At 51.9% G+C, this 20384-nt stretch overlaps 2 protein-coding genes across 2 annotated transcripts; both read left to right on the top strand.

Annotated features, from left to right (window-relative positions):
- Positions 1–3036: 3036 nt before the first annotated feature.
- SIGMAR1 (sigma non-opioid intracellular receptor 1) lies at positions 3037–5811 on the top strand. The gene is made up of 4 exons (XM_005903045.3): positions 3037–3310; positions 3443–3643; positions 3777–3869; positions 4776–5811. Exons 1-4 carry the CDS (start codon positions 3160–3162, stop codon positions 5000–5002), a joined length of 672 nt encoding a protein of 223 aa, XP_005903107.1. The 5' UTR covers positions 3037–3159; the 3' UTR covers positions 5003–5811.
- A 6813-nt stretch (positions 5812–12624) lies between these two features.
- Positions 12625–19865, top strand: ARID3C (AT-rich interaction domain 3C). Its single transcript, XM_070376089.1, is given in 8 exon segments — positions 12625–12844; positions 12847–13113; positions 14950–15022; positions 16782–16965; positions 17120–17403; positions 18396–18578; positions 18807–18896; positions 19353–19865. Coding segments are annotated over 8 exon segments (1242 nt in total). The 5' UTR covers positions 12625–12784; the 3' UTR covers positions 19454–19865.
- Positions 19866–20384: the final 519 nt, after the last annotated feature.

The raw sequence follows: 20384 nt of genomic DNA on the forward strand, positions 1-20384 counted from the left end.
GACTGAAATCTAAAGCCCACCACTAGAGGGCACGGAGCTGAGAAACCAGAGCTTTATATATCCCATTGGCTGCCCATGAAATAGGGAGGGAAAGGGATAAAAAATCTGCTTTTTGTGGAAAGGGGATGTTGTCGGCTAACAATAAATATTGCCACTACAGCAGCCACTGTAGCTGACCCCACAACAGTGTGCCCAGAGGGGAGTTCAGGATGAAGAAAAACAGGAAGGGTTTTGTGCTTTTTTAAAAAAACTGTTTGTTTATTTTACTTATTTATTTTTGGTCATACCACATGGCATATGGGATCTTAATCCCCTGACCAGGGATCAAACCCATTCCCCCTGCAGTGGAAGCACAGACCACTGGACTACCAGGCAATTTCCAAATATTCAGCCTTTTTTTTTTTTTTTTTGCCATAGCGTGTGGGATCTTAGTTCCAGGGCCACAGATCCAACCTGCGTTCCCTGCATTGGAAGCATGAAGTCTTAACTAATGGACTGCCACGGAAGTCCCAGCAATATATGCTTTGGTTACTGGTTTCTGTCTGACTTACTTCACTTAGTATGATAATCTCTAGGTCCATCTGTGTTGCTGTTATTTCATCCTTTTTTTATGGCTGAGTAATATTACATTGCGTATATGTACCACATCTCCTTTATCCATGTCAATGGACATTTAGGTTGATTCCATGTCTTGGCTATTATAAAGAGTGTTGCAATGAACATTAGGGTACTTGCATCTTTTCTCTTTTTAATATAATTTTATTTATTTATTTTTGGCTGTGTTGGGTCTTCACTGCTTTTTGTTGTGTGGGCTTTCTCTAGTTGAAGTTAGCAGGGGATACTCTTTGTTGTGGTGCATGGGCTTCTCCTTGTGGTGGCTTCTCTTGTTGCAGGGCATAGGCTTTAGGCTCTCAGGCTTTGGTAGTTGCAGCAGGTGGGCTCAGTAGTTATGGCACCCAGGCTTAGTTGCTCTGCCACATGTAGAATCGTCCTGCACCAGAGGTCGAACCCGTGTCCCCTGCATTAGCAGGCAGATTCTTATCCAGTACGCCACCAGAGAAGTCAGCAAGCATCTTTTCGAATTATGATTCTCTGGATATATGCCGAGGAGTGGGATTGCTGGATCATATGGTAGCTCTACTTTTATTTTTTAGGGAACCTACATACTGTTCTCCATAGTGGCTGTACCAGTTTACATTCCTACCAATAGGATAGGAAGGTTCCCCTTTCTCCACATCCTGTCCTGAATTTATTGTTTATAGACGATTTGATCATGGCCATTCTGACCCGTGTGAGGTCATACCTCACTGTGGTTTTGATTTGCATCTCTCTAATAATTAGCCTTTCTCTTTTTTTAAAACAGTGTGTGCTGGAGAAGATTTCTGAAAGACCAGGTAGGGGAGCTGAAGACCTAGACAGTCCCAGAGGACTCTTCCTAAAATAGCAGGGCAGAGACCAGAGTTTTGGGGTAGTCCCTGCTACTTGGGATACTAAAGAATGGTCAATTCAGGAGTGTCACAGAAGCCAGAGCCAATACAAAAACATGTTCCCTCAGTCTTGCAATAATCCCTTTCTAAATCTTTCCCGTCTTAGTTAAAAGTATCTCAAAAAAAAAAAAAAAATAGTCCATCTTCCCAGCCTCTACTCTATCTGCACAGTACACTGTAACAAGTCTTTTGCTCTTCAGTAATCAGGATAAATAATCTTAGTTGCTGTAACAAACAACCCGCAAACTCAGTGGCTTAGCACCAGAGTCCACTGTGGGAGAGAGGAAGCGCTCTGTCCCATGCAACATTCAGAATTCTCTACTAACTACTTAACTGTATGTAACTATGATAATAGATAAGGCAAGAGAGAGTGTGTCAATAATTTCACAGATTTTAGGAGACAGACCTTGAAGTGGCATACATCATTTCTGCCTATACTTCTCACCTAACTACTGAGTAGATTGGAATATAATCTGGCTGCCCAAGAGCAAAAGGAATGGATTTGTGAATGTAAATTCACCTCTCTGCTACATGTCCCTCCTGAGAACTCAATGACCATTTCCCATCATTTAATAGGACCACTCAGTTATATTTATTATAACAATATCAGTTATATTGACTGTGTTGACCTCTCATTCCATCATTCTCATGTGTGAGGCTACAGTCTTCCAATTCTCTTCTCCTTTATGTTTTATTTATATAACTAGCACATGACACCACATGCCAGACTCTAATTGCTTTGTAAATATTAACTGGTTTAGTCTTCATCATAATAAACTATGTACTTTTATTCAACCCATTTTACAGATGAGAAAATTGAGTTACAAAGAGTTTAAACAACTTGTCCAAGATCACACAATTAGTAGGTGGCAGGGGCCAGGTTTTTAATCCAGTCAGTCTTTCTTATCACCGCACTATGCTGCCTTTTTTCTGTTTCTTCTGCTTCTCTTCCTTTATCACTCCCCCGCGGCTGATAACCTTCAGTTGGTTTACAAGCCCCTCCTCTCACATTTTGTGCTTCTGAATAAAGAAAGAATTGTCGGCCCCCGGAAGACCCCACGCTGTGTCTCTCCTCCGTGCTTTTGCTCTTGGAGAAGGTCTCACTGGCTCACTGCAATGCCCTTCCCATCGCTCTTGAAGACACTGCTCAAGTGTCACCGCCTCCAAAAGCCTTCCATACGTTCCCAAGTTGAAGAGCCTCCTTCCCACCTTCTGTGCTAACAAAGGCGGGCATTTACCATCACAAGTCCCGGAAGGCTCTGCTTCCGGGTTCACCTGCTTCACCAGTCAGTGAGCCCAGGAGGGGCCAGTCCATTCTGCGTTTCACCGCCATCCTCTCCTACCCCAAGTAGGACGGCAGTAGGAGAGACCCCTCCTAGAGGACCGAAGGCCGGCAGCTCGGAGGGCTTAGCCCCGCCCCCTCGCCTGACGCGCGCGGCGGCGCCCCGCCCCCTCGGAGCTCCCGGCTCCCCTCTCACGGAGAGATAATGGTTCAACCCGAGAGGCGGTGCCCCAGCGCCCTGGCAGTTCCGATTGGCCAGGGCGAGCCGTACCACGGCAGTGGCGGGGGAACGGGTAGTGGACCGCGCGCCGCAGACTCGGAGGCAGAGAGAGTCACAGCCTCCCGCCTCGGCAATCCCTAGCGCTGCACTGTGCCAGGCCACCCACTGGGATGTGTTGGGCCGTGGGCCGGCGGTGGGCGTGGGCCGCGCTGCTCCTGGCGGTCGCGGCAGTGCTGGCCCAGGTGGTCTGGCTCTGGCTGGGAACTCAGAGCTTCGTCTTCCAGCACGAAGAGATCGCGCAGCTGGCTCGGCAGTACGCGGGTGAGCCGGGGGTGAACGGGTGGAGGACCACGGGTTGGGGCGGGCCGGGCCGAGCTGGAGGTTCCAGGGGCACCGTTTCCCAGTTTCGGACTGGTGCTGGCCCTGACTCTGTTGTTCCTCTACCCCCGCCAGGGCTGGACCACGAGCTGGCCTTCTCTCGGCTGATCGTGGAGCTGCGGCGGCTGCACCCGGGCCACGTGCTGCCCGACGAGGACCTGCAGTGGGTGTTCGTGAACGCGGGAGGCTGGATGGGCGCCATGTGCCTTCTGCACGCCTCCCTGTCCGAGTACGTGCTGCTCTTCGGCACCGCTCTGGGCTCTAGCGGCCACTCGGGTCAGTGCTGGCGGCGGGCCGAACTGGGAGACTGGGGCTGTACAAAGGCCCATGCCCTCCTTTCTGCCGTTTGGCCAAGCCGTAGGATGCTACGGATACCCTGGTATTCAGTGTCCATTTGATTGTTCCTCAGGGCGCTACTGGGCTGAGATCTCGGATACCATCATCTCTGGCACCTTCCACCAGTGGAGAGAGGGTACTACTAAAAGTGAGGTCTTCTACCCAGGTGGGTTGGGTGACTTTGTCAGAGAGGTGGGTCTTTTCATTCTTGGGTGCCTGTAGTTGGGGGAAGGAAAAGGGGGTGCCATGGAAAAGGGGGTGCATTGAGGGGCCCTCCACCTCGTTCCTTTGCCCTCCAGGTAAGCCACAGGTGGTTGGTGAGGCAGTGTTGAGGGTTTCTGTGACTTTTCCCCTGTCCAAGTGGAAACATAACTTCCTGTTAACCACGTCTGGTTTTTAATCATCCAGTATTCCCAGCAGTTACTGGAGTCAGTTGGGTAATCAAAGATGCTGTCATGCCCCAAAGACAAGGCAGACAGTTTTTTTGTATAATGAAGCGTTTGGACTGCTAAGTAACTTTGGTGTTGAATGTTACAAGCATGCCAGGCATGGGATTTCCCTGACAGTCCAGTGGTTATGACTGCACTACCAGTGTAGGGGGGCACGGGTCAGATCCCTAGTCGGGGAACTAAGATCCTGCATACTGCACAGCACAGCAAAAAAAAAAAAAGTGTGGCAGACATTGTAATTGAATAGCTACATTTCTCAGAAAGCCTAGCAAGTTTCATATTCATCTCACCCTATCTAATAGGCCCAGCCCAAGTTTAGCTAAACTTCTTCTTGACATGAGTGAGGCTTGGGAATGCAGACTTCCATGGCTCCCAGACAGTGGTGCGGGGCCAAGTGAGACTTCCCCACTAGAGGACATGAGCCAGGTGATGCCACAAAGGAAAGTTCAGGAGTGGCCACCTTAGCCCCTTACCCAACCAAACCATTGAGGTAAAGCTTTTCCTTTCCTGAAGCTGCCTGTCCATTCCCTACCCCTAGAGAGCCTATAGGCCAGGGGTGGGGGTGGCCGTGGAAGGGAAGGGCAGGGCCCCGCTCCTCATGTGGTTGCTCCCTGTCCCACCAGGGGAGACAGTGGTGCACGGGCCTGGTGAGGCAACGGCTGTGGAGTGGGGGCCAAACACATGGATGGTGGAGTATGGCCGGGGTGTCATCCCCTCTACCCTGGGCTTCGCACTGGCTGACACTGTCTTCAGCACCCAGGACTTCCTCACCCTCTTCTACACTCTTCGAGCCTATGCCCGGGGCCTCCGGCTGGAACTCACCACCTACCTCTTCGGCCAGGACGCCTGACCAGCCAGGCCTGAAGGAGGACCTGTGGATGGACAGGAGCGGGCAGGCCCGCACACATCCACTTGCTGGAGCCCATGTGAACAGACAAGAACATACCACATGCAGATACTGAGTTCCTGATGTATGAGCAGGGACATACATGCTTATACAACCAAACATAGAGAGTCATGGGAACACATGAGACACACATTCAGATACTGAATCCTGTGTGTATGGCAGCATTCACACCCATCCAGAGAGGGAGCCCCACATGTACCAAGGGAGCCAGTCATGTTCCAACACACATCCCACAAGATTAACTCAGGCCTCTCCAGAACCTCTCTGCCCCTAGTCAGAGCTCTGGAGTTAGGGATGGGGGTGGCTATTTCAAACTGCCTGGGTCTGACCCTTCAGCCGAGCAGCCATTGATTAGGGGGGATGGGGGAGAAGAGGGGCTGCCTTTGGAGGCTCCCTTCACCTGCAGCTATGATTCCCTTCCCCTTCATTTCCCATCCTCACCATATGCCTTACCCCTTTTTGTTCCCCTGCTATGCAAGTACCTTCATGGTCTGTCCCCTACCCTCTGGAGAACCAGGAGAATGGAAAATGCTGAGGTCACACCTCCCTCCAGGGTATGATGGGGAAGCTGGCCTCAGCCCAGGGCCCACTGCTGGGACTAGTACCTGGACAGGTGGGCCCAGGTTCAAGGGGCCGTCGATGGCCTAGAGAAAGCCTTTTCTGCGCACACACCCATCACAGCTTCTGGACACTGCCCTTGCTGCATTCTCTGTCCATCTGTCTATCTCTGTTAATAAAGACCTATTGAACAATTTCATTTCTTTTTGTGTCTGAGCAGCAGGAAAACCTCTAACTCCTGGAGCCTCAAGAAGGTCTCTCCCTCACTGTGTGATTCAGTTTATGACAGCGGCTTTTTACTCAATACTTCAGTGTTCCCAGGAATCACCCGCAGGCTCATTGACTCTATAGATTATTATGCCCAATCCCCAGAGATCAGTTCTGGGTTGAGGCCTTGAGATCAGCATGTTTAATAAGTTTCTCTCCACCAAGGTTGAATGCCACAGTTCAAGAAATTCAAGGCTAACTGAGGTGTGTGTCTTCCTCTTGGTGTCTTGGTCTTCCCTCTGCTAGTGCTGTTCTGGGAACAGTCCTGGGATTCCTACTCTGAATGATCACTGGGTGGCAGTGTGCAGCCACTTTTGAGCTGTAAGGCAGCGTCATTCTCCATCTGCTTTGTACTAGGTTTCCAGGGTAGCATGTTCACCTCCACCCAGAGCAAGAGTTCTCCTCTCCAGTCTGCTTTTTCCAGGACCCCTTACTTCAGTGGAGGCTCCCAGGAGTGGGCAGCAGGCACACTGTCTGGTGATGTCTGAGGTAGTGAGGGCTGGGACTAGGGTGAGACCAGAGAGGTGTCTGAAGTGAACACTCCCACAGGCCCTGCACTTGCCTCACCCTCCTACCTTGCTCTGAGGTTAAGCAAGGCTCAGGCCTCATTTCTTAGCACTCTAATATATTTAAAATGGAAGAAACATGGTTATAAAAAAAGTCTTATTCTAAAAATTTGACATTCTAATGAACAAAAATACAAAAGACTACATATATAACCATTGAGAACATCAAAAGTCTAAATTGGTCACACAGAATGCATGTGAGGCCCAGGCAAGGTGGCCTCCTGAGAGTCCACCACCACCGTGTCAGCCACACCAGGCCCTGGCTGCAGCCTCTCCGTTTGGTCACAGGTTGCAAAGTCAAGCCTCAGAATTTCTCTCACCCTGAAACCCACCTTTGCCTCTAGGCTTAGAGCCCACATCTATTAGGGACGCCCCAGCTCCCTGTGTCATTTCTTTCACATAGGACTAAGCTCCGAGGCTCCTCCCCATCTCTGCTGCTAAGTCCAGTGGTTATTTCTTCTCTTAACTTAACACAATCTTAAAACGCTCATGTCGCTTAGAGGACACTACTCTTCCTTCTTTGCCTCCTTTGCTAGATCTAGCTTATTTCCTCAACCTCTGACTTCCCAGGTCTATACTGCTCTGAGGTGATTGCAACCATTTCATGACTTTAAATACCATCTAAGGAATCCCCTAGCAATCCAGTGGTTAGGACTTGAGGCTTCCACTGCTGGGGTCTGGGTTCAATCCCAGGTCAGGAAACAGATCCCACAAGCCACACGGGACAACTATAAATAAGTACTACCTATATGTCTATATACCAGTTATACTGAGATACAATTGATATGCAAGGTTTTATTTTAAGGTATACAATGTAATAATTTGATATATGTCTATATTATGAAATGATTACCACAAGTTAACATTCATCACCACACAGTCATAATTTTTTTCTTTTGATGAGAGGTTTCAAGATCTACTCTCTTAGCAACTTTCAAATATGCCATATAATATTGTTGACTATAGTCAGTATGCTGTACATTACATCCCCAGGACTTATTGATCTTATAACTGGAAGTTTACCTTTTGACAACTCTCATTTCTCCCCTGCCCCCACATTACCCCTGACCTCTGGCAACCACCAATCTGTTCTCTGTTTCTATGAGTTCAGTTTTTTGGGTTTTTTAGAGTCCACATTTAAGTGAGAATGTATACCATTTGTCTTTATCTGATTATTTCATTTCACATAATACTCTCAAGAATGAATGGATAAAGAAAATGTGGTATATATCTACAAGGAATATTATTCAGCCATGAAAAATAAGGAAACCCTGCCATTTGCAACAGTGGTTGGAACTTGAGGACCATCTATGTGTCTTGATGCGTCCTTTTTGGTCTCCTCTGAGCTCCAGATTCAGATAGTTGATTACTTTCATCTCCACTTGACCTCTTCACTTGGTCATCTAATTGGCATCTCAAAATGTTCAACACAAACTGATTTCTCTCCCAATCCTGCCCCTCCTGCAGTCTTTATGGCCTCAGTTAAGAGCAGCTCCACTTACCCAGGTGCTTTGGCCAAACACCTTGGAGTCATCTTGGATACCTTTCATTCTCTCACATTCTACATTCAAGACATCAACAGATCCTGTCAGATTTATCTTCAAAACATATTCAGCATCTTACCACTCCTTGCCACCTCCACTGCTACCACCCTGGTACAAGCCATCATCATCTCTCGCCTGGATGACTGCAATGGCCTCCTAACTGAGCCTCACACTTACATCCATTGTGGAAGGTCAGAGCCAGACTCAACAACCAGAGTCAGACTTTCACTCTTTGCTCAGCCATTTCCCATGGCTTCCCATCTCATCCAGTCCTTTCACTGCCTCCAAGAACTTACTCCAAGACCCATGTTACCTCTGACCAAACATCCAACTGGTCACCTTGGCCACTGTGTTCTAGACCAGTGGCCTTGCTTTTCTTCCAACACATCAAACTTCCACTTCAGGATATTTACACCTGCTGTTCTGACTGCAAGGCTCTTCCCTACGTATCTGGATGGCCTTTCCTCCCCTCCTTCAATTCCTGCTCAGTGAGTCCTTCCCTTAACATTGGGTAATATCAGCCCTTCTGTGTTGGTTTTCAAATAGCAAATTTTTGATACTCTTCCTTTTAAGAAGTGAAGCCTAATTCCCTTCCCCTTAAGTGTAGGCTGGACTTAGTTATGTACTTTTAACAAATAATATATAGCAGAAGTGACAGTGTGTGACTTCTAAAACTAGGTTATAAAAAGCTCTCTTCCCTCTAGTTACTCTCTCTGGGGGAAACCAGCTGCCAGGTTGGGAGGACACTCGACATGAGGTCCTCTCCTATGGAGCAGCCCAGCTGGGGAGAACAGCCTCTTGCCAACAGCCATGTGAGCAAAGTGGATCCTCCAGTCCCAGCCAAACCTTCAAATCACTGCAGCCAACATCTTGACTACAACCTCATGAAAGACAGTCAGCACCCCTCAGCTAAGCCACTCTCGAATTCCTGATCCACAAATTGTGAAAAAATAAATGCTGTTTCAAGCTGCTAAGTTTGAATGTAATTTGTTGCACAGTAATAGGTAACTCCTGGAAAATCCCATGGACAGAGGAGCCTGGTAGGCTGCAGTCCATGGGGTCGAGAAGAGTCGGATACAACTGAGCAACTTCACTTTCACTTTTCACTTTCGTGCACTGGAGTAGGAAATGGCAACCCACTCCAGTGTTCTTGCCTGGAGACTCCGAGGGAGGGGGGAGCCTGGTGGGCTACTGTCCATTGGGTCGCACAGAGTCGGACACGACTGAAGCGACTTAGCAGCAGCAGCAGCAGCAGCAATAGGTAACAAATACACTATTCCCTTTCTATTCCCTCAACCCAGATTTATTTTTCTCCATTTTGCTTATTATACACACTATATATTTCTCCCACTGGAATTATTCCATTATAATAGGGACTTTGCTATATTTACTCCTGTGTCCAACAGTGCCTCACATAAAGTAGGTGCTCCATAAGTATGTGTTGGATGAATGGAGATCTAGATCTGTCTGTCTGTGTGAGGTACAGGCTCAGAGGGGGCTGTATATGGATATAAGATGCCTTTCTTCTTCACAGACAGAGAGAGAGAAAGAGAAACCAGGTTCCAGTCAGCTTATTCCTTCTCCTCTGCCCTTCCCCGTTGTGCCTTCCTAACCTAGACCCAAAGGTGAATTTACTATGCTTCTTTTTTAAAAAAATAATTTTATTTATTTTTGGCTGTGTGTGGTCTTTGTTGGTGCACAGGCTTTTCTCTAGTGGCGGGCTGGGATTACTCTAGTTGTTGTGGGCTGGGATTACTCTCTAGTTGTTGTTCGAGGGCGTCTCATTGCAGTGGCTTCTCTTGTTGCGTAGCACAAGCTTTGGGCACTCGGGCTTCAGTATTTGTGGCACACGGACTCATGAATTGTGGCTCCCAGGCTCTAGAGCACAGGCTCAATAGTTGTGGTGTGGCATGTGGGATCTTCCCAGATCAGTGATCGAACCGTGTCTCCTGCAACAGCAGACATATTCTTTACCACTGAGCCACAAGGGAAGCCCCACTATTCTTGAAGCCCCACTTGATTCTTTTCCTTGGGGAGTAGCGTCCCAGTCCCTTATCCCTCTCCATCCCCTCCAAAGCAATCTCCAAACCATCAGAACTGGAATTCTCTCAAGCCAGTTCCTACCTTTCCAATAGGAACCTTACCTTTATCCCTCTCCGGGCACCTCCTCTCCTCTGAACAGCCTGGGAAGTTAGAGGGTGGGGAGGGAGGCAGGCAAGCTGAGCACAGGAATTACCTTGGAGGTGGGGCAGCAGAGGGGCTTGACTCTGCCCTAGGAGAACTTACACCACACAAAGCCGTGGGGGAAGGGGGCTTCGGATTTGAAAGTGGTGGGATCACCAAGGCTTCTTGGTGGAGGTGGTGTCTGACTGGCTGTCCGATCTGAAATCTGAGCATGTGGGCACTGGAGTGATCCAAGAGTATGAGCAGGACTGAGTCTTACTGTGACCAGGGGTGGGCTAAAAGAGAACAAGGACTTCGTGCCATAGCAGGAAATGAGCTGGGGACAGGGTGGAGGCTGGAGCCAGGGAGAGTACAGGGGTGTTACCCATCACAAGATCCTGGTAAGAAGAGTTGGTGGTCCAGGCCAGGGCAACCTGAGAGGAACAGACTGATTGGGAGAGGGTGGAGGAAGAAGAAGAAGGTAAAACTCACCCCCGAATTTCTGCCTCCTAGAGGAATCTTGGCCCTGGCACCAGTGTACCTCAGTGAGTATGAATGACGTCAGGTGCCGAGTGCTGCGTTTGACGCAGCAGAGTTTCACAACCATGCCAGCTATCACTCCTACAGAGGCATGATGTTCACTCACGCACTTGGCATCACCTCTGGGTGACCCTCGGTGCTTTTAGTAGGTCGGATTTCCTTGGGCATAGGAAGAAACTGTGGAATGTATGAGGGTGCTTAAGAGTGGGGTCCAGGTTGCTAAGGAATGGCATCTCCTCATCTGGAGGATAACCGGGGGTTGAGGTGAGCCTGGAGCAGTTGGAGATAGTTATGCAAACATGGGTAGAGGGTGTCTGGAAAAATGGGCAAAATCTGATCGCCACTGAAATTTGTGAGGAGTGCCAGAGGCTCATTATTCTAGTCACTTTTCTTGGGAATATGTTGACATTTTCCATAATAGAACGTCAAAAGACCTAAATGGGGTGTAGCTTTGTACCTGCAGGTGGTATGTGTGCCCTGATGTTGGTGTGCAATCAGCTCAGAGACCTCTGAGTGTGTGAGTGCAGAAGCGAGTTCACCATGTGCGAGTATGGTGCAAGCTGCAGCGTGCCTGCAGTTGGGGCCAGCACCTAAGCAGGGCAAGGGGAAGTTTCTGCTCTGTCCAGGCCCTGCACCGTCACCCCAGAACCCTGCAGTGATTCCCCTCCTGATCACAGCCAGTCTAGGCATTGGCGCCACAGCATCCTTGTAGTCAAGTGTGTGAGACACGGCGGCTGTGTGCCTTGAACTCAGGACAGGGTGCGTTGGTGTGTGAACACGAATGTTGGTGTTTGGATGCCGGGCACGGAGGACTGGTGTGGGGCCCCTACCCCGGACGTGTGCGGCCAGGGAAGGACCCCGGACCGGAGTTCAGTGATGGGGAACGCCTCACTCTCCTTTGCACGATCCCTAGCAGCTCTCCAGCGCCCTCTCCTCCCCGAATCTGGCTGTATGGAGGGTGGGAGACACCTGTTGGGGGGCTGGAAGCCGCAGAGCCCCCCCACCTCCCGGGGCCTCCCCCTGCCTCCCCGCCCGCCCTGCCCCGCTCGGGTCCCGCCCTCGCGGCCGCCGCCAGCAGAGCAGCGAGTGAGCGCACGGAGGCCGGAGGGGCGCGCGGCGGCAGGAGCGCACGGCAAGGGACCCTGCGCAGGGAACCGAGCCGCGACAGGGGCCGCCCGAGAGGCGGGCTGAACGGAGGGAGCGCCGTGGAGACTACGGGAGCAGCGGGCCGCGCCAGGCTGGTGAGTGTGGCAGCTGGGAGCCAGGGAGCGGGCGAGGAGACCCCGGCGTCCCCGGCCCCTTCCCGGGGTCTGTCCCGGGGATCCTCTGTTCCCGCTCCTCCTCGGTTCTAGTCCTCAGCCTCTCTGCCCCGTCTCCGTCTTCTCCCCTGTCTCTGCCCTCCTGCCTATTAACTGTTTTGCCCTATCTCTGTCTAATGTCTTTCTTCTGTCTCTGTCTCCTGCTGCGTCGGTCTTCTCTGGTCCCTCTCGACCCTGGTCTTACTATTTGTCTGCCTCTGTCTCTCTGTGACTCTCCCTGGACAGCCTGTCACTCAGGTCTTTGATTTTTTTCTCTTACTCCTCTATCTCCTACCTTCCCAGTCTCTCTCTCTGATGTCTCTATTAATCTCATCTCTCCCCATCTCTGTCTCTGCCTGCTATCTCTGCCTCTCTCCACCTTGGTCCCTCTCAGTCTCTTGTCTCTCCCCATCTCTCGGTCCCATCTCCATTTCTATCCTCACATCTCCCTGTCATTCTCTCTCTCCCCTCCATTTCTCTCCGTTTCTTGGTCCTTGTCACCCTCTTTGATCTGCTCAGTCTCTACCTGTGCTCTGTCAATGTCCGTTTCTGTCTCTCTGGGCCCGGTCCCTGCCTCTCCTGCTCTTTTTACCTCTCGGTGGATTTCTGAGAAAGCGATCTTTCTGACTTTTTCCTCATGCCCCCCCTGGTGCTTCCCTGAATCCATGACCACCTCCCCTTGGTTGGATCCAACGCCCATCATTCCCTTCCCCACAGGCAGCCCTTTCCTCAGGGACCCGCCTGGTGCCAGCCCCTCCACCCGTGGGGGGACTGCGCCTGGAAGCTGTCATGGAAGCCCTGCAGAGACAGCAGGCAGCCAGGCTGGCCCAGGGGGTGGGGCCATTGGCCCTCCACACCCACCACCACCACCACCACCAGCAGCACCACCAGGGCCTTCCTTTCCTGGATCCCACACCCTGGAGGCCCCTGAGAAGGGGTTGGGGGAGGTTGGAGCTGAGGAAGAAGAGGATGGCCAAGATGAGGAGGAAGAAGAAGCTGGGGCAGAAGATGAGGCAGCCGAGGAGAGCCGGCCAGGGACCCGGGGCAGCAGCTCACCTTCCAGCCAGCCCCCTGGACCTCATCCCCACGAGTGGACCTACGAGGAGCAGTTCAAGCAGGTAGGACCCTCTCAATGTCAGGCCCTCCCCCTCCCTACTCTTTGGGCAAAACAGAGCAAGGGGATTAATAGCACACCCACCCCCACTGTGCTCTGCAGGATGGAAGGACAGAGATAGAGACCTGGAGAGAGACAGTGGGGAGACAGGGAGAGACAGTGACAGGGAGGGAGAGACAGACATGCCGAGAGACAGAAAGAAGGTGCACACCACGAGGTGCAGGAGACACCCAGAAAAATGGAGGCCGACAGACTGAAGGCACTTGTTGTTGAGGCTGGAAGGGCAAGTGGGAGGGGTGTAGGAATCTTCAAAAATTCCGAGGGAGGGGAATCTGGGAACTGGGGATTCCAGTGCCAGCACTATGCCACCTTCTCCACATCAAGTCACAAGGTCAAAGTCCAGGGACCAGTTGGGGTGTCCTGGGATGCCTACCTCCATCTTTAAAAGTGGAGTGGAGGTTGCCACTCCTTTGGCAAGCTGATATCCACCTCATCTCTTTCTTGTCCCCTTCTCCCCATCCAAATCCTCTTTCTGGCCTGAGTCCTATGGGGTGACAGTTGCCAGCCCATGATGACCATTACAGTCACAGTGGGACTGAAGGGCCCCTGGGCAGCTGGGAATGACAGGGCCTTCCTCACAGGGCCTTAATTTGAGGCTCTTCATCCCCTGGGAACCCATCTGGATGTTATTCTAAGGCACTACTCTAGGCTGTCATTAGAAGGTGTTATGCAGGGCACTGATTCTAGGTGTGCTATTCTGGTCGTGTTACTCATAGGGTGTTGGTTTGGGGTATTTTGCTGAAGTGTTAATCTGTGGTTAGACTCTGTGGCTTTTGTGTAAAACTTGGACTGTTTCTCAGGGTTCTGTTACTCTGGAGATGTGGCTCTAGTGACTATTTCTCCTAGGTGTAATTCAGAGGCTTATTACTTGGAAAGCATGCGTGTTATCTGCAGGTATCCATTTAAGACTTAGGGCTCAGTTCTTGTGGGAGTGTAGAGCTAAAGGTGCATCTCTGGGCTTTGTTACTCATGGGTGTTTTTTTACTCTGAGAGTTCCTATTGGGGGATGGAGTGTTACCTGTCGGTGTTTCTCAGGGATTGTTACTTGGGTAAAAGACACTGTTACCTTAGGGATTGTCCCTCCTTGGGGTATTTGAGAGCTGATACTGGAAGTAGGTGACTGAGAAGGGGTGGGAGGATCCCTGGCCTTTCAAGTCCTCACCCTACAGGTCTTGGGTGGTCCAGAGCCATTGGCTCTGTGGCAGCTTCTGAAGTAGAGGAAACTGGTCCTGGAAGGAGATCAGACCAGAATGTGGGCTGAGAGGCCCTAGGTTTCAATCCAGCTTTCCTGAGCATCCATCCTGCCAGAGGGATGGGTTAGAGGCCTCTCCGCCCCTCATCCCCAGTCCTGGCACACAGACGTGTGAGCGGCAAGAAACCCTAGCACAAATGAATGAGTGACTCAGCCATATCTGTCAATTTCCTCAATGTAGAACATAGCACCAGCCTGACTTCCTCCCTGGGGCTCTGGAAGGCAGGCAGAACCTCTGCAGCTTTCTCTTCCCTTACTCCCCAGGTGGGTGGTGTTAACTGCCCAGGGCACAGCACTACTAGCCAGTAGAGGGTGTCTGTATGTATGGGGGGGGTGGGGGCGGAAAAAGTGTCCCTACCTGCCCCCAGGGCAAAGAGCTCAATGCTCTCTCAGGAAGTCTATGTTTCAGAACCACCTTGCCCCTTCAGCTGGGGTCCTTTATCCAGGGGTTCGAGTTGAAGGGGGTCCCAGTGCAGAGGGGGGGGGTGGTGGATACAGAGCTGGAAAGTGACCTCAGTTTTTCCCCAGCTGTACGAGCTCGATGCAGACCCCAAGAGGAAAGAATTTCTGGATGACCTGTTTAGCTTCATGCAGAAGAGGGGTGAGTGGGTTGATATAAGGGAGGGACCCTCACGAACCAGGTTCAAGGAAGGGAAACCCCAGGGTTTAGTCCTCAGTTTGGGTCCTCTTTGCAGAGATCTGGGCTTGGAAGCACCTATCCTTTGGGTCCTCAATAGCGTCTTTAACCTCTGACCCTGCGCCCCTTCTCCACCCAGGGATTAATTAGCGGGCAGCCCGCTGGCAGGTTAATGAGTGTGGGATCAATTGGGAGGGTGGGAGGGTGAAGTGGTAGGGGGCTGGCCTGGGGTGTGGGGGTTTCCAGAATTGGGGGACTGGGAATGCCTTGGTTCTCTTCCCTGGCCCTTCCTCCAGCCTTGTCTCTCCTCAGTTTCCCCTTGCTTCAGGCAGGAAACATCCAATGTGTTTTGCAGCAGGAAGGACTGGAATTAGACCCAAGGAAGGACTTCTTGAGGGGTAGGAGGTGCTGTGGAGGAGAAGGAATTCCTTTCCAGAAATCTCAGAGCCAGAAGTGAATGCAACAAGGGTCCATGAAGGGATCAGGGTGGGCGGCAGTTCATCACTTCAGCTTCTCCCCAGATTCATGGGTCCAGAAGACTGACTCATTATCTCTCTCTACAAAGCTAATTAACTCACTCCTAGAGCGGCCTGATAAGCCGCTAATTAACTGGCTGCACTGGCCCCCACCCCCACCCCCTTAGTGCAGCTGGCGGCCAAAGTCCTTCAGGCCCCCACCCCAGGGCCAGGCCAGCACCCCGCGCAGGTCCCTTCCCAACCAGGGACCCTCAGTGGGGCTCCAGGGCCTTTTGCTCCCCAGGAAGGCTGGGTCATTCTGATCTCAATGTCCCCTCCCTGACCCTTCCTCCTGGTATCCCCTCCACTGGGTGGGGTAGTGTGGTCTGAGCAGATCCCAGCTCCCTCTTCCCCCCAGCTCTGCCTCCCTCAGGTCCCTGCCTTACTCTGCTCCCTGTGCGGGGGAGGGTGTCCCGCGGGGCCGATAATTTCCCCCCATTAATCAGACCGCAGCTAATTGTTCGGGTCCAAAGGCGGCAGCGGAAGGGGCCGAGATCGGTAAGGAATTAACTGGGGCCCATCGCTCAGCGCAGACAGGCCCCTTTGTCAGGACCGGCCGGCGGGGGCGGCGGGGACTGCGGAGTCGGCGAGCCGCGGCGGGGGCTGCTTCTTCCATTCACCATCCCCGGCCTCTGCAGCCACCCAGGGGCCGCTACTTAGAGGAGTCTGGCTCTTCAGCACTGTCAGGAAGTCCTTCCTATGGTCTACCCCAGGGGGCGGCAAACTAAAGCCAGGAGGCCAAAGCTAATCGCCCACGAGAAAAGAAGGGGGTTTCACATTTTTAAATAAGGGGAAAATTTAAAAGACGAATAACCTTTCTGGACGTGTGAAATTTGAATTTAAGAGTGTGAAAATAGTTTTATTGGATTAGAGCCGCGTTCATTCCTTTAAATATCCTCTATATTCTATTCCTTTAAATATCCTTTCAGCCTGCAATGGCAGAGTGGAGTAGCTCTAAGAGACTGGCCTGGAACGTCTAAAACATTTACCATTTGGCCCTTTACAGAAGAAGTTTGCCACCCCCTAGTCTAGCCTCCCGTCCTTCCTGCTACAGTGGAGGCTCTGGAGGCTGTGGGCTCCGCCTGCAGTCCCACCTCCTCATCGCCAGGGCCTCGCCAAGACAGGTCCAGGCTGCCGATTCCTCCACTCTCTGAGGATGCCGGCAGACAGGGTCTTAGTGTCCTGACTGTCTGCTCACCCCTCATCAGGGACACCCGTGAACCGTGTGCCCATCATGGCGAAGCAGGTGCTGGACCTGTACGCGCTGTTCCGCCTGGTGACGGCCAAGGGCGGTCTAGTGGAAGTCATCAATCGCAAGGTGTGGCGGGAGGTCACGCGCGGCCTCAGCCTGCCCACCACCATCACGTCGGCCGCCTTCACTCTACGCACCCAGTGAGGCCAGGCGCGCGCGAGCGGTGGGAGCCAGGCGCGGGAGCTGGGGGCCGGGGGCTTGGGGGGCTCCCCCGAGGGTTCTTGTCCGGGTGTGAGGCTTGATCAGCTGGGCCCAGCCTCCCACCCCACCCCACCCCACCCCGTCCGCTCCTAGGTACATGAAGTATCTGTACCCGTACGAATGCGAGACGCGGGCGCTCAGCTCCCCTGGGGAGCTCCAGGCTGCCATCGACAGCAACCGGCGCGAGGGCCGTCGTCAGGCTTACACCGCAGCCCCGCTCTTCGGCCTGGCTGGGCAGCCACCTCGGGGCACTCCTGGTCCCGCCCCTGAGCCCGGGCCCGCCCCGCCCACGCCCGGCCCACGTTCTGCTCACGGCCCCGCCTCTGGCCTGCCGGCCCACGCCTGCGCTCAGCTAAGCCCGAGCCCCATTAAGAAAGGTGTGAGGGTAGAGCGGCTGAATTTTGAGGGTCTCTGAGACTCCAGTACTTTTGCCTAGAAAATCCCATGGACGGAGCAGCCTGGTAGGCTGCAGTCCATGGGGTCGCTAGAGTCGGACACGGCTGAGTGACTTCACTTTCACTTTTCACTTTTCACTTTCATGCATTGGAGGAGGAAATGGCAACCCACTCCAGTGTTCTTGCCTGGAGAATCCCAGGGACGGGGAAGCCTGGTGGGCTGCCGTCTATGGGGTCGCACAGAGTCGCACACGACTAAAGCGACGCAGCAGCAGCAGCAGAGACTTAGAAGGGTGCTGAGATAGAGGGAACATTAAAATATGGGAACTCTGAGGTCTGGGAGGCATCAAAGTATGGGGACAATAAGGACTGATGGGCACTGAGGTTTGGTGCATGCTAAGGTTTAGGTGTCGTGATGTTTGGGATCAGTGAAACTTTGGGAACTCTGGGGTATGGGTTACTGCGCGGTGTGGGGCTGAAGCTCAGAGAAAGGTCCTTTATCCAGAGCAGCTTCATTCCACACCTGTTCAGTGATGGCTTCTATCTGCATGTGGTTTATGCCTGCTATTTCCCCTGGATTATTTAACAATCAAAAGCAAGGGAGGGCAGGGAGGTGGGAGGGGTCAGGATGGGGAACACATGTACACCCGTGGTGGATTCATGTCAATGTATGGCAAAACCAATACAATATTGTAAAGTAATTAGCCTCCAATTAAAATAAATAAATTTATATTAAAAAAATAAATTTAAAAAAAAGCAAGGGAATTCCCCCAGATTGGACCAACCTAGTCAGGTATATTGGCCTTTTTGAGCTCTCCAGCTTCAGAGCCTCTATGCTGAGACTGGATGGGAGGGGAGATTGAATTTGGTGCTTGAACTTGGGTAACCTCCCTTGGTCCCAGGCTATGGGGAGAACTAGATGCACGGACAAAGTTGTTTGGGCCAGGGGAGCTAAATGATCTTTTTTTTTTCAGAGGAGAGCAGAATTCCCACCCCTCGACTGGCACTGCCTGTGAGCCTGGCCTTTGGACCTGCACGTGAGAAGGTGGCACCAGAGGAACCCCCAGAGAAGAGGGCTGTGCTGATGGGGCCCATGGACCTACCTCGACACAGCGCACCCCCCAGTTTCCTGCCCCGTGGCAAGGTTCCCCTTAGGGGTGAGGAGGGACTTGTTGCTGAGAGGGCTTAGCCTGTGCAATGAGGGAGGACAGACTCATCACCCAATAGGCATTGGAGGTGGGGCAGATAGATCCCTCAGTAGACACTTCTGTGATTAAAGGTGTGGGGCTGAAGTGGGATGGGGGCTGTCTACAGGGATGGAGGGGGGAGCTTGTAGCTAAAATCTAATTCCCCAAAATGTGACTTCCCTGCTCCCTCCGGGACAGAAGAGCGGCTGGATGGGCCTCTCAGTCTGGCAGGCACTGGTATCAGCAGTATCAACATGGCCCTAGAGATCAACGGGGTGGTCTACACTGGTATGGGTCCTGTAGGCTGTTTCTGATCGCATGAGGTCAGGGGTATTTATGCCAGCATGGAGGTTTTAGACTTTCTCTACTAGCATGAGGTTCAGGGATATCCAAACCTGCATGGGTAACATAGGGTTTGGGGAATTGCTACACTGGCCTGGATTAAAGGGGATGTCTACATGGCATGGGGTCCAAGGCATGACCTCTCTGGCATGAATACCATGGGATGTCTCGTCATGGGCTGTGTATCAGTGTAAATGTTTCTTGTTTACATGTTGAAGGGTATCTATACGGGCACAAGAGTCTCTAACTGATTCAAGGGACTTGTGCTCGTTGGTTGTGACAGGGCTCTGTGTGTGATATTCTAGCAATCAGGACACTGACTTTTGTTTCCCTCTTCTATTTCTTTGCCTTACCTTTTCCTGCTTGTCTTTGCCCTCTACAAATTCCTCATCTCTTTGCTAGGTGTCCTCTTTGCCCGTCGCCAGCCTGTACCAGCTTCCCAGGGCCCAACCAACCCTGCACCCCCACTCCCGACAGGGCCCCCTTCCAGCACCTCACCCTGAGAACTCTTACTTGAAATTGAGAGTCCCGACTCCATTGCTGAGGGGGAAGGAGACCCATTCTTCCAGCGTGCCCATTCTAGGACCCAGCCCTGGGAGGTGACCACTACCCACTCCCACCCCCCACTGCCATATGGACTTGAAGCCAAAGAGATTTCTTTTGATGTTACATCTACCTCATTGCAAAAGGAGGGCACTTCCTCCCTGGCCAACTCCAGCAGCATCTACCAAAGAGTTCTTTCCCCAATAATAATAAGAGTTCTTACCATCATCTCCTCATGTGCTCCCCTGTGCCAATGTCATCTTTAGAACGCCACCTCTTCAAGTTAGACCTGCTTCTCTTCAGGAGCCAGGTGAAGGGATGGGTTGGGTTGTTGTAAAGGAGATGTCCCTCAGTTCATATCTGGATAATAAAGCTGTGATCCCTCCCTCCCAAGTGCCTCCTCTCCTTCTTGTTTGGGTCTGTGGGTTGGGGAGGAAGAGGAATTATGTGGCATACACAGGCTGTGTTGGGCCAGGGGTTTTCAAGGAGGAAGACAGAATAGCAAAGGCCATGAATAGGAGAACACAGTCTCATGAATCAGACTACCTGAGTTCAAATCTCGATCCTGCCACATCGGTACAGTGTTAAGTGTTCTTGGGCAAGGTGCTTAATCATGTGAACCTTCAGTTCAGTTCAGTTCAGTGGCTCAGTCGTGTATGACTCTTTGCGACCCCATGAATTGCAGCATGCCAGGCCTCCCTGTCCATCACCAACTCCCGGAGTTCACTCAAACTCATGTCCATCGAGTCAGCGATGCCATCCAGCCATCTCATCCTCTGTCGTCCCCTTCTCCTCCTGCCCCCAATCCCTCCCAGCATCAGAATCTTTTCCAATGAGTTAACTCTTGGTGGCCAAAGTACTGGAGTTTCAGCTTTAGCATCAGTCTTTCCA

Source organism: Bos mutus, chromosome 8, assembly GCF_027580195.1.
Source record: "Bos mutus isolate GX-2022 chromosome 8, NWIPB_WYAK_1.1, whole genome shotgun sequence".
Classification (NCBI taxonomy): Eukaryota; Metazoa; Chordata; class Mammalia; order Artiodactyla; family Bovidae; genus Bos; species Bos mutus.

What these genes read in the sequence shown, in the direction of transcription:
- SIGMAR1 (XM_005903045.3), top strand. Translation starts at nt 3,160, where the DNA reads ATGTGTTGGGCCGTGGGCCGGCGGTGGGCGTGGGCCGCGCTGCTCCTG. An exon ending in GCTGGCTCGGCAGTACGCGG is followed by an intron (nt 3,311 to 3,442) that starts GTGAGCCGGGGG and finishes TACCCCCGCCAG; the next exon opens with GGCTGGACCACGAGCTGGCC. An exon ending in GGGCTCTAGCGGCCACTCGG is followed by an intron (nt 3,644 to 3,776) that starts GTCAGTGCTGGC and finishes ATTGTTCCTCAG; the next exon opens with GGCGCTACTGGGCTGAGATC.